We start from the raw sequence: 14,474 nt of genomic DNA, 5'->3' as shown, positions 1-14,474 counted from the left end.
AAAACTTTCCAAGACCTTTTCCATGGTTGCAGTCATGATAGCAACAAGACAGACCCACCTGTTTTTCAATTTTCCCAGCAAGCGCCACATGGGAACAACTTCAGAACTGCCTTTCCACTAATCATCAAATACAGTAGTTTAGAGGCATCTGAAAAATCACATCTGTCCTGGTTGATCGGGCACTACAAGGTAATTTCTAGACCTGACCTATTGTCAGCAACAATAAACTCCAACAAGGTTACAAGGAAAGAACAGCTGATCACTACACACCAGGATGCAAGGAGAGAACTACTGTATGTTCCAACAGACCATCAGCTGTACTGTGTGGTAAATATGAGTGGGTTATGACAAAGGCCGGTGACATCAGGTGTAATTAAAACCAGCCACTGTGTGGCATGCGGTCACAGGCTTGCATCTGAAAGGATGTGGCTAAACAGAAGCGCCCTGTTGGAGTGTCTTTTGAAGCACTGATGGGTGAAAGACCCACTATGGTACAGTTGACATCTCTAACCTTGGACCCAATGGATGATCATATTCAAACTCTGCTTATTACCATTCAACAAGAGCAGATAGTAGCTCTCAATATGAGCTGGGTACAACTTTAGCTCTGGTCAACTCCTCCTTATGAAATCTGAGGTAGGGGCACTTCACTTAGTGGTGCAGGGAACATTAAGTGATAGAAGCCCCTCTGAGCAGGCTTTTGGTTCACCTTCATTAACTGGCAATCCCCCATCCTATTGAGGTTGTTGAGAGTCAGATGGAACCCTTATCCTGTTGTATGCTCTTTTGCCTATCATTTAAAGATTTAGAATAAATTGTAGTCATCTAAGGTGATGGCGAGATCTCACAATTACGGCAGACATCCTGGAACACAGGAGACCAAAATCTCATTCCAATGCTGACTATATGTGACCTTAGAAATTTGATTTTTTTTTTTTAATGTTGGTTACCAGCTGTCATTGGGTAATAATGGTAAGCAAAATATTTTCTGCCTTCACCTGCTTGGAAGCTATAGTCAGGGTTCCAGAAATATGCTGCTAAATTATTTCTGAAGTACTATGATTGCTAAAGTGTACAGGGATTTAATGGAAATAAAGGTAATATAAATCCAAATGACTGTTACACTTAGATGGATGCCCTATCAACTCTAAACTCCTATATAATTCTTCTAAACATACAAATGCCTAGATCTGAAATCTATTTTTGCCTCCAAATCATATTTATATCAGATGTCTGCCCAAGATGCATGCTTTAGACAACTTACAGAAGATGTACATAGAACACAAAAACACAACATATAAATCAATACAATCATAAAAAAAGTTTTACACACACACTAAACACAGACTATAGAACACACACACACATAAAATTCAGAGCAGTAAAATCAATTATAAAAAGCTTCCTTAAACAGCCAAGTCTTACATGCCTTAGGAAATGTTAAGTAGCCAGTCTCAACCATAACTCATTTGGCACATTATTCCAGGTTTCAGGAACAAAGCTAGAAAAAGCCTTTTTCCATGTCTCAGCATAAATACAACTCCGAGACCCCTAAAGGCCACAGTAAACAGCCGTGGAAGACTGCAATACTCAGCCAAGTTCATTACACATAACCTTTATCTTAGAGCAACTGGAGCTGCTAAAAATAAATCCTTAAAGATAACTGATAAAACCTTAAACGTTTACATGGAAGAACACTGAAGTAAGTGTAACATCCCACTCATGGCAGGCTCAATGCGGCTTGCATGGGGCAATGGAGGGTTAAGTGACTTGCCCAGAGTAGGGATTTTAATAAGAGCTGCATTTAGATTACAATTTTTATTATCTAGATTGTAAGCTCTTTGAGCAGGGACTGTCTTTTTTGTGTATGGTGTACAGCGCTGCGTATGCCTTGTAGCGCTATAGAAATGTTAAATAGTAGTACTCAAAAGCAAGAGTTATGTAATCAGTTAACTTTAATCCCAAATTCCTAGCAGCTGTATTTTGAACAGAATGTAATCTCACCAGTTGTTTCTTATAGAGACTCGTATATAAGATGACACCGTAATTAACAGACTCTAAAGCTGACCTATGATAACTGCTCTCTATCTTAGATAGCGAGATAGTTATGAACTTCCAACCTGGATTTTTAGTTCCCACTTATTAACTTTGCTGACCACAGAAATGATGTCAGAGAATTTAAACAGATTTGATTAGCACAAACTGAAAAACTGCCTCCTACCTTTCCAGCACCACTCTCTCCACTAACAATGATAGACTGGTTTACTGGTTCAATCTGGCTTTGCACATTTCTGTAAGCTTGTTCAGCTTCTGTGAAGATATGTGGCTTTAATTCCTAAAACAGAACAGACACCACATAAAGGAAAAGTTGTACAGCCTTCCTGTAGACATGAGCAGTTCTTTCATCTTATTCCTAGTATTGTCATCTAATGAGATGTCACCTAGCTTTCGACTGGAATGAACTGAATACAGAAAACCAGACTGGAATCTGATGGCATAGCAAGGTAAAAAAAACATATTCCAATGGCAATCTGAAAAACAGAACTTCCTGGATAACACTTTAAAGGGGGAATACTATAGTAAAAAAAACAAAAAGGCACGCACTGTCCAAAATGATAGATAAAGGTAGAAATTCAAGCTCTCACCCGAGGTCGAGGTGCCATGTGATACTCTCTCATGAGCTCAGGTGAATAAAGGTAAAATATGGGCTGAAAGGGATTTACAGCTACCAGAGTGCACCCAGCATTTGTGTAGAACACCTCTGTCGCATATCTTGCTTGCAAACATTTCAGCACTGCAAAAAAAAAAAAAAAACACACCCAAAAATATTCACTTTTCTGTAGATTACAAGCTGCATATTTGTCTTCAATACAAAGTTTCTGTGTAACTTTTTTCATCTTTATTTTTATACTAGTCCATAGGAAAAGGAAACAAAAATATTATCAGTTGCATCTCTTTACAATGCAGTTCATAATAGAGTTACTCCACACCTCCCCTACAAATTCCCAATCCCACATTCCCAGCAATAACAAGAATTCTGTTCTTTTTAATTCTTACATTCCTTAATTTCACTATATCCCCGATTTCTTGTGCTACACTTATACAGGGAGATGGAGGGGCTACAACAGCTACTCCTTTTTCTTCATTTGGGAAGCAATTTGCCCCACATTTACCAATGTGCCTCTCTCCCACAAGCTTACTTGAACACCATCAGTTTCAAAAAAAACCCTCACCACTATTTGACTAAAATCTTTCCAAAACTTCTTTTTTTTCTGAATTAACTTTACATTCACCCTCCATCTCTTCCCTCCCCCTTTTCTCTCTATCAGATTCCAATTGGGCCCTGATTGAGACCACAATCTCTTTCTTCATACACTATCCACCCAAATTCCTCCATAATTTCTCAAGGTCATATAGTACCTTCGGCTCTAATCTATTTGTTCCAATTCACTGGCCTCTCTCCCAGGCCCAACACACAGTTCATATCCCCCCCCCCCCCCCCCCCCCAATAGCAAATGTACCATTTGCCTTAAGTTCAAAATCTAACAAGTGATCCTGAAAAGAATTCTACTTGTGACCAAGGACAAATTATATCTTACCCAATAATTTTCTTTTCTTTAGTCAGCGTCACTGTTCTGAATCCAGTAGGTGTCATCCCCTCCCACCAGCAGATGGATGAAGAGAAAATTTAATTCAACCAGCAACATCACCAGTTATAATCTGTGGTGATTTCTGAAACAATTCTGTATGCATCTGCCCAAGCAGCAAAAGTCCCTTTCTCTAATGCACCCAGGCCCATCAACCACTGCAGCTGCAATGATAAGCAAACGACCAAAACATCACAGAGTGGCATTACCCTGCATATACCAGGAAATAACCATATCACAGGAACCCCTTATGGCTGCCAATTAAAATCAGATCTTACTCTTCAATTACTTCCAATAAGAAAGAAACACAGCATACCCAGAACTCTGGCCTGAGGTTTTCCATGGGCAGGATTTCAGAACAGTGATGCCAATTAAACAAAAAGAAAAAAAAATCAACCAGCGGGATATACCAAAGCAGACAAGGCACCCCCCCCCCACCCCGAACGACTGCTCTGCCAAAAGTCCAAAACTACTCAACCAAAGACCTGATGCTACTTGTGCAGACAAATAGCACCGTACTAATCAATATCCCCCACTCTTTTTTGTTATATATTTATTTTAAAAATATATATATTTAAAAGAGAGCCCTCAGACAAACCACCACTTTTAAGCTTCAGACCATTAATCCACAGGGGCTTAATGAGAATATTGAGTGGAACACCATGATTTGACGTTGCTTTTGCTCCTGGGGTTAATAACAACGTTGTTGCACTTAATAGCTGTTGGCTACAGGTAGCCTAGGTTGGACTGATTGATTGAGTGATTGACTGAACAATTTTGTTTTGCAGTGACGTCAGCAGAGCGACGCTTGTTATAGCCACATAAAAAGCGCCTTGGAAGAACTGAGTGAGTGCATCGAAAACCTATGGCGACTTTGTCTCAGTCGAGAACATTTTTGTAGAGTTGGAAATCAACGTTTGGCGTTTAACCCGAGTCCCTGAAGAAAGTATTGAAACCCGCGGTGTCGGGCGTTACCAGGGGAAGCCTTGTGGATTAAGCCTTGCGGATTATTGATCTTTGGACTGAGAGTGGAGAAAGTAAATATAAAGAAACACGGAGAAAAAAGAACTAACAAAAACGACTAAAAGATAAGTTCACGTTTATTTTTACTTTTTGAGCACATTGCACTCGTGAGCACTTTTGCATTGATGTAATAGCACGTACATTCACTCATAAGAGACTGCCCTATGAAAGAAGTGCTATGCCACCGGGCAGAAAGAAATGAGTTTGCCTTAAAAGTGGTGGTTTGTCTGAGGGCTCTCTTTTAAATATATATTTTTTTTTAAATAAATATATAACCAAAAAGAGTGGGGATATTGTTTAGTACGGTGCTATTTGTCTGCACAAGTAGCATCAGATCTTTGGTTGAGTAGTTTGGTTGTCATTTGTACCAAGGATTGAGGGGAGGTTCAGTGTTTCACTGCCAAAAGTACAAACAGGCACTGGCCAAAACATCCAACTGGTAGTGCTTAGTGAAGGACTGCAGCAAAGACCATGTTGCCATCCTGCAAATCTCCTCATGCGAAACAGCCCAGGCCTCCACCCAAGATGCCGCCTGAGCCCTGGTTGAGTGGGCCTTCAGTCCTTGAAGCACCACACAACCCATACCGATGCAGGTGGACTCAATAGCCACCTTAATCCACTTCACAATAGACTTTGGAGGCACAAAAAGATGATCAGAGACACAAAACTCTGGGCATCCAGTTTGTGGAGTCTCTGGTCCACAGGAGAAGAAACACTCCTCCTGATGGAATGGAGACACCACCTTCAGCAGAAAGGTTGGCACCATATGCAAGGACACTGAATCTTCCACAAAGGATGGATATGGGTCCCGCCACAATAGGGCCTGAATTTCTGAGACTCTCCAAGCAGAGGTGATCTCTACCAGAAACACTTCTTAATTGTGAGGTCCTGATGGAAAATGAGCGCAAGGGCTTGAATGACACCCCTGACAACGCTCAGAGAACCAAATGAGATCCCATGAAGGAAGGGAGGATAATACTAAGGACAATACAATACGAAAGGGGGCAAGTGCGTCACTCCCTTCAGGAAATGAGCCACCTCCCCGTGCAAAGTTAGAGAGGTGCTCATCATCCTTCCCTGAAGGTACTTGTATCCTCAGGGAGCTCAAGGCAAGCCCCTGCTCCAGACCCTGCTATAAGAACCTCAAAATGTTGGGAACCCAAGCCCTCCAGGGGGAAAGGCCTGTTCCCTGCACCAGGACTCAAACCCTGCCATATCTTGACTTAAGCTAGGGACATGGAGGTCTTTCTGGACTGCAGCAAGGTAGCAATCACTGCAGAAGAAAACCCATGCTTCTCTAAGTGCCATACCGTAAGCCAAAAGGAGGCCGGATCCTCCATGTAATTTCACTGAGTTTCCCCTGGTCTTTGTACTTTTTGAAAGAGTGAAAAAAAAATGTTGATTCACTTTTACTTGTTCTATGCCACTCAGGATTTTGTAGACCTCAATCATATCCCCCCTCAATTGTCTTTTCCAAGCTGAAGAGGCCTAACCTCTTTAGCCTTTCCTCATATGGGAGAAGTGCCACCCCTTTTATCATTTTGGTTGTTATTTGAACCTTTTCTACCTGTACTATATCTTTTTTGAGATATGGTGACCAGAATTGAATGCAATACTCAAGGTGAGGTCACACCATGGAGCGAAAGAGGCATTATAATATTTTTGGTGTTATTTTGCATCCATTTTCTAACAACTCCTAGCATCCAGTTTGTTTTTTTTTGGCCGCACACTGGACAGAAGATTTCAGCGTATTGTCTACAATGACACCTAGATCTTTTTCTTGCTTGCTGACTCCTAAAGGTGGACCCCACCATCAAGTAACTGTGATTTAGATTATTCTTCTCAATGTGCATCACTTTGCATTTGTCCACATTAAATTTCATGTACCTTTTGGATGCCCAGTCTTCCAGTTTCCTAAGATCTTCTTGCAATTTTTCACAATCAACATGCGTTTTGACAAATTTGAATAGTTTTTCGTCATCTGCAAATTTAAATCACCTCACTTGTTGTTCCAATTTTAATATATGTTAAATAGCATCGGTCACAGTACAGATCTCTGCGGCACTCCACTATTCACTTTCCTCCATTGAGAAAAATGGCTGCTTTCCCTTCTAGGAGCAGCTGAAACTCCAGCAGAGCCAACTGGACTGCCCGGGTCTCCAAGTGGTTGACGGACCAGGACACCTCCTTGCTGGACCAGGTATTGACCTGAGGAAGGAGGTTTTGGCCTCTGAAAGCTAAATGTATTAGTCCAATAAAATGGTATTGTTTTATTTTATATATTTGTTTTATTTCTATTTGTTAATTTGTAAAGTGGTGATTGGTATTTTGTTAGATTTTTTCAAATTTACATCTGCTGTCTTTATATTTTGCACAGTACTTTATATCCATTAAATTAAAAGAAGCAAAATGCTCTTGGGAGCAAGGAATTCTATAACCCAGAACAAGGTGCAGGATTAAAGTGTGCTTGAATTTGATGCAGTTTGGCAATGTTTATGTTCTGAAGACTTATCTTCTTCTACATGTACAAAGTTAACCTGCTGTGCTCTACCTGTTGTAGTGGTCACTGGATTCACTTTTGTGAGATCATCAAATAGGTGCAGCTTATCTTCATCGCTCAGAAAGGCTTTTAGCTTCTCCTCATATGGCTCATTGAGGCAGGAAGGATTTTCCTTGAGACCATTTATCTGGAAACAAAAAAATAAAATAAAAGGTAGAGCTGAATAACTTGCTAGGCTATTACACCATCACTCTCTGAACTACAATAAAGTTTCATTGTCAAGTTGGTTTATACTGTCAGCATCTTTAGTACATTTTAACATGAAGGGTTCAAAACATTCTATTTTGTGTGGAAGTGCTTAGAAAAAAAAAAAATAGTAGAAATTTGTCACCAAGGGGCCCTTTTACTAAGCAGCATTAAAACGTGACCGGCGCAGCAGCCACTTTTAGCGTGGCAATAAAATGGCAGTATTTCCATGTTTTTCTTTAATGGCCATGCACATACAGTGGGGGAAATAAGTATTTGATCCCTTGCTGATTTTGTAAGTTTGCCCACTGACAAAGACATGAGCAGCCCATAATTGAAGGGTAGGTTATTGGTAACAGTGAGAGATAGCACATCACAAATTAAATCCGGAAAATCACATTGTGGAAAGTATATGAATTTATTTGCATTCTGCAGAGGGAAATAAGTATTTAATCCCTCTGGCAAACAAGACCTAATACTTGGTGGCAAAACCCTTGTTGGCAAGCACAGCGGTCAGACGTCTTCTGTAGTTGATGATGAGGTTTGCACACATGTCAGGAGGAATTTTGGTCCACTCCTCTTTGCAGATCATCTCTAAATCATTAAGAGTTCTGGGCTGTCGCTTGGCAACTCGCATCTTCAGCTCCCTCCATAAGTTTTCAATGGGATTAAGGTCTGGTGACTGGCTAGGCCACTCCATGACCCTAATGTGCTTCTTCCTGAGCCACTCCTTTGTTGCCTTGGCTGTATGTTTTGGGTCATTGTCGTGCTGGAAGACCCAGCCACGACCCATTTTTAAGGCCCTGGCGGAGGGAAGGAGGTTGTCACTCAGAATTGTACGGTACATGGCCCCATCCATTCTCCCATTGATGCGGTGAAGTAGTCCTGTGCCCTTAGCAGAGAAACACCCCCAAAACATAACATTTCCACCTCCATGCTTGACAGTGGGGACGGTGTTCTTTGGGTCATAGGCAGCATTTCTCTTCCTCCAAACACGGCGAGTTGAGTTCATGCCAAAGAGCTCAATTTTTGTCTCATCTGACCACAGCACCTTCTCCCAATCACTCTCGGCATCATCCAGGTGTTCACTGGCAAACTTCAGACGGGCCGTCACATGTGCCTTCCGGAGCAGGGGGACCTTGCGGGCACTGCAGGATTGCAATCCGTTATGTCGTAATGTGTTACCAATGGTTTTCGTGGTGACAGTGGTCCCAGCTGCCTTGAGATCATTGACAAGTTCCCCCCTTGTAGTTGTAGGCTGATTTCTAACCTTCCTCATGATCAAGGATACCCCACGAGGTGAGATTTTGCGTGGAGCCCCAGATCTTTGTCGATTGACAGTCATTTTGTACTTCTTCCATTTTCTTACTATGGCACCAACAGTTGTCTCCTTCTCGCCCAGCGTCTTACTGATGGTTTTGTAGCCCATTCCAGCCTTGTGCAGGTGTATGATCTTGTCCCTGACATCCTTAGACAGCTCCTTGCTCTTGGCCATTTTGTAGAGGTTAGAGTCTGACTGATTCACTGAGTCTGTGGACAGGTGTCTTTCATACAGGTGACCATTGCCGACAGCTGTCTGTCATGCAGGTAATGAGTTGATTTGGAGCATCTACCTGGTCTGTAGGGGCCAGATCTCTTACTGGTTGGTGGGGGATCAAATACTTATTTCCCTCTGCAGAATGCAAATAAATTCATATACTTTCCACAATGTGATTTTCCGGATTTAATTTGTGATGTGCTATCTCTCACTGTTACCAATAACCTACCCTTCAATTATGGGCTGCTCATGTCTTTGTCAGTGGGCAAACTTACAAAATCAGCAAGGGATCAAATACTTATTTCCCCCACTGTATTCCAAATTAGCGCATAGCTATTACTATGGGAACCCCTACCAACACCTATTTTGTAGGCACTAAGGACTCCCTCACTAACCCTGAAGCAGTCGGGCAGTGCATGGCAATATTATTTTGTTACTTTTGTACCCTGCGCTTTCCCACTCATGGCAGGCTCAATGCAGCTTACATGGGGCAATGGAGGGTTAAGTGACTTGCCCAGAGTCACAAGGAGCTGCCTGTGCCTGAAGTGGGAATCGAACTCAGTTCCTCAGTTCCCCAGGACCAAAGTCCACCACCCCAACCACTAGGCCACTCCTCCACTCTGCTCTACCCAATTAGCGCAGAGCATGCTTACCCTCTGCCCATAGTCAAGCCTCTCATGCTGAAAAATAAAAAAATATTTTCTATTTTTCAGTGCGGGGTTAGCGTGCGCTGAGGGACACGCTACTGCGGGATGCCTCAGCGCATCCCGAAGCGGTGCTTTTTGCCGCGCTAGTGCCTACTGTGCCTTAATATCCAAACATCTTATTTCTGAAAAATTCCCGAACCATATATTAAAAAAATTTTCAGTAAAATAAATAAAAATAACATCAGCCAATTGCATTTTTTTTCTCCTGCAATAAAAGTGACATTTAGATTGGCTCAAGGGATATCTGATTCTGTCCACAAAGGTTTACTCCTATGAATATTTTACACACTGCCCAGTTCTTGCAGAATTGAGTTTATTGTGGACCAGTGGCGTACCAAGGGGGAGGGGGCGGTCCGCCCCGGGTGCACGCCGCTGGGGGGGTGCCGCGGCGCGCGCCTGTCAGCTGAGTTTGCTAACTTCGCTGCAGCTCCCTCTGCCCCAGAACAGGTTACTTCCTGTTCCGGCCGGGGCAGAGGGAGCTGCATCGAAGTTAGCGAAGTCAGCGAACTCAGCTGACAGGCGCACGCCGCAGCACCCCCCCCCCCCAGCGGCGTGCACCCGGGGGGGATGTCATTTCACCGGGGGGGGGGGGGAGGGGCTCATCAGCGCTCCGCCCCGGGTGTCATGCCGGCTAGGATTGCCACTGTTGTGGACAGCTTGCTACCATTATGGTGCTTTATTTCAACTTTCTGGGGGCCAGTCTCCTAAAAAATATTACTCATAAGTCAGGTCTCATACATACATACATACACTTAAAAGTAACTACTGGAAACCAGTCTGATTTGGTCAACAAAAAGTGTGCACTCCGCCCACTTTGTTCAACATTTAATAAAGTACATTTATAATTATTTCTTCCTTACACAATAGTATGCATATACAAATAGAATAAAAATGTGAAAATTTCTCTTTATAACTGTAAGTAAACAAATAAGCCATATCTTCTCATTTTCTTTTCTTGCGTCCCATCAGAGGCTGCGGGTTATGCCCCCCATTCAGCAGATGGAGACAGAACACAGAGCCATGTGCTTTACTCTATAAGGGCATCGTACAGCCCAAGCTCCTCAGTACTCTTTATAAGATCAAGCAATGAAATCCAACAAATTTCATTTTGTTCTCTTATCATAATTTCTCTCTTAAGATATTGATGATACAAAACAAAATAAATAAACAAACAGTGTTCTTCTAGCCCAAGACATGAAATAGCAACAAACAGAACTAGGAATAAGAGAGACTCTGATAAAAGGGAGGGGGCCTGGACTGGTCTGGTGAGACTCAAGGGAAAAAGGATTAGCAGGTAAGACTAATCCCCTTGTTTACTGAGCCGCGGTAGAGGCTGTCAGTGCGGTAATACCGACACAGGCCATTCACTTTGAATGTGCTGTGTCGGCATTGCCAGGCGGCTTAGTAAACAGGGGGTATAGTTTCTCCTTCTTGTTCATTCTCACATCTGCTCTCACAATTTATAGTGTTTCTAGAAAATATGCAGTGAAGACCACACTGCAACTCTACAAATATCTGCCAGAGATACTGATCTAAGTTCTGCCTAAGAAGCCATTACACCTCTATTGGAATGACCTTTTCTGGGGGGACCCAGAGTAACTGACTGGGTTAAAAATTGGTTGAATGGAAGGAGACAGAGGGTAGTGATAAATGGAGATTGCTCTGAAGATAAGAATGTTATCAGAGGAGTACCGCAGGGATCAGTCCTAGGGCCAGCTCTTTTTTTTTAACATCTTTGTGAGTGATACTGTGGAAGGGCTGTCTGTTAAGGTTTGCCTCTTTGCAGATGGTACCAAACTGCAACAGGCTGGACACCCCAGAGGATGTGGCTGACATAAGGAAGGACATAGTGAAGCTTGAGGAATGGTCCAATAATTGACAACTAAGATTTAATGATAAAAAATGCATTGTAATAAGTACATAAGTACATAAGTAATGCCATACTGGGAAAAGACCAAGGGTCCATCGAGCCCAGCATCTTGTCCACGACAGCGGCCAATCCAGGCCAAGGGCACCTGGCAAGCTTCCCAAACATACAAACATTCTATACATGTTATTCCTGGGATTTTGGATTTTTCCAAGTCCGTTTAGTAGCGGTTTATGGACTTGTCCTTTAGGAAACCGTCCAACCCCTTTTTAAACTCTGCTAAGCTAACCGCCTTCACCACATTTTCCGGCAATGAATTCCAGAGTTTGATTACACGTTGGGTGAAGAAACTTTTCTCCGATTTGTTTTAAATTTACTACACTGTAGTTTAATTGCATGCCCCCTAGTCCTAGTATTTTTGGAAAGCGTGAACAGACGCTTCACATCCACCTGTTCCACTCCACTCATTATTTTATATACCTCTATCATGTCTCCCCTCAGCCGTCTCTTCTCCAAGCTGAATAGCCCTAGCCTCCTTAGTCTTTCTTCATAGGGAAGTCGTCCCATCCCCGCTATCATTTTAGTCGCCCTTCGCTGCACCTTTTCCAATTCTACTATATCTTTCTTGAGATGCGGCGACCAGAATTGAACACAATACTCAAGGTGCGGTCGCACCATGGAGCGATACAACGGCATTATAACATCCTCACACCTGTTTTCCATACCTTTCCTAATAATACCCAACATTCTATTCGCTTTCCTAGCCGCAGCAGCACACTGAGCAGAAGGTTTCAGTGTGTTATCGACGACGACACCCAGATCCCTTTCTTGGTCCGTAACTCCTAACGTGGAACCTTGCATGACGTAGCTATAATTCGGGTTCTTTTTTTCCCACATGCATCACCTTGCACTTGCTCACATTAAACATCATCTGCCATTTACCCGCCCAGTCTCCCAGTCTCGTAAGGTCCTCTTGTAATTTTTCACAATCCTGTCGCGAATTAACGACTTTGAATAACTTTGTGTCATCAGCAAATTTAATTACCTCGCTAGTTACTCCCATCTCTAAATCATTTATAAATATATTAAAAAGCAGCGGTCCTAGCACAGACCCCTGAGGAACCCCACTAACTACCCTTCTCCATTGTGAATACTGCCCATTTAACCCCACTCTCTGTTTCCTATCCTTCAACCAGTTTTTAATCCACAATAGGACATTTCCTCCTATCCCATGACCCTCCAATTTCCTCTGTAGCCTTTCATGAGGTGCCTTGTCAAACGCCTTTTGAAAATCCAGATACACAATATCAACCGGCTCCCCTTTGTCCACATGTTTGTTTACTCCTTCAAAGAACTGAAGTAAATTGGTCAGGCAAGATTTCCCCACACAAAAGCCGTGCTGACTCGGTCTCAGTAATCCATGTCCTCGGATGTGCTCTGTAATTTTGTTTTTAATAATAGCCTCTACCATTTTCCCCGGCACCGACGTCAGACTCACCGGTCTATAATTTCCCGGATCTCCCCTGGAGCCTTTTTAAAAAATGGGCGTTACATTGGCCACCCTCCAATCTTCCGGTACCACGCTCGATTTTAAGGATAAGCTGCATATCATTAGCAGTAGCTCCGCAAGCTCATTTTTCAGTTCTATCAGTACTCTAGGATGAATACCATCCGGTCCAGGAGATTTGCTACTCTTCAGTTTGCCGAACTGCCCCATTACGTCCTCCAGGTTTACCGTGAAGTCAGTAAGTTTCTCCGACTCGTCCGCTTGAAATACCATTTCCGACACCGGTATCCCACCCAAATCTTCCTCGGTGAAGACCGAAGCAAAGAATTCATTCAGTCTCTCCGCTACATCTTTGTCTTCCTTGATCGCCCCTTTCACCCCTCGGTCATCCAGCGGCCCAACCGATTCTTTTGCCGGCTTCCTGCTTTTAATATACCGAAAAAATTTTTACTATGTTTTTTTGCCTCTAATGCTATCTTTTTTTCGTAATCCCTCTTGGCCTTCTTTATCTGCGCCTTGCATTTGCTTTGACACTTGGGTCACAAGAATCCGAGGGAACGGTACAATATAGGGGGGTGAAGTGCTTCTGTGTACAAAGGAAGAAAGGGGGGTGATTGTGTCTGATGTCCTTAAAGTGGCCAAACAAGTAGAAAAAGCGACAGTCAAAGCCAGAAGGATGCTTGGGTGCATAAGGAGAGGGATGACTGGCAGAAGAGAAGAAAGAGGTGCCCTTGTATAAGTCTCTGGTGAGGCCCCATTTAGAGTACTGTGTGCAATTCTGGAGACCGCACATACAGAAAGATATAAACAGAGGGTGGCTACAAAATTGGTAAGCGTTCTTGGACATAAAACATATAAGGACAGGCTTATGAACCTCAATATGTATAAGCTGGAAGAGAAGACGGAAACGGGAGATATGAAAAACATTTAAATATCTCAGGGGCATTAATTTACAGTAAGAGAGCCTTTTTCAAATGAAGGAAAACTGTGGAATGAGGGGGCATACGATGAAGTTAAGAGGAAATAGGCTTAGGAGGAATCTAAAAAAGTATTCACTTATGGAAAAGGTGGTGGAAGTTTAAAAAAGGTTTGGACGGCTTCCTAAAGGAAAAGTCCATAGACCATTATTAAATGGACTTGGGGAAAATCCACTATTTCTGGGATAAGCAGTATAAAACGTTTTGTACTTTTTTGGGATCTTGCCAGGTATTTGTGACCTGGATTGGACACTGTTGGAGGTCCAACACCAGACAGAACGCCACCTCTAAGACTACAAAGCAGATCCAGAACAGGGTGATGGCAGATACTCAAACTACTGCTTCCTAGGAACAACAAATTACAAGGTGAAGTGACCACAAAAGAATGCGAGTAGCTGGAAAAATTCTAACCTGTAATTGCATCATGAAAAACTTGTCTTATTTGCATTTCTTCTTAAAGAAC

General features: G+C 42.6%; 1 protein-coding gene across 1 annotated transcript in view; it reads right to left on the bottom strand.

Annotated features, from left to right (window-relative positions):
• The window catches only part of MYO19 (myosin XIX), an 86,580-nt gene that overhangs the window by 63,606 nt on the left and 8,500 nt on the right, over window positions 1–14,474 (bottom strand). The window contains exons 2-4 of the mRNA XM_030185985.1: window positions 7,222–7,357; window positions 2,646–2,794; window positions 2,222–2,335 (exon numbers count right to left, since the gene is read on the bottom strand). Of these exons, the coding sequence (XP_030041845.1) occupies window positions 2,222–2,335; window positions 2,646–2,794; window positions 7,222–7,357 (399 nt within the window). The remainder of the gene's footprint in view (window positions 1–2,221; window positions 2,336–2,645; window positions 2,795–7,221; window positions 7,358–14,474) is intronic.

The sequence above is a fragment of the Microcaecilia unicolor genome, chromosome 13 (genome assembly GCF_901765095.1).
Source record: "Microcaecilia unicolor chromosome 13, aMicUni1.1, whole genome shotgun sequence".
Lineage (NCBI taxonomy): Eukaryota > Metazoa > Chordata > Amphibia > Gymnophiona > Siphonopidae > Microcaecilia > Microcaecilia unicolor.
The sequence above is the reverse complement of the archived record's forward strand: the minus strand, read 5'-3'. Positions and strand labels throughout refer to the sequence as shown.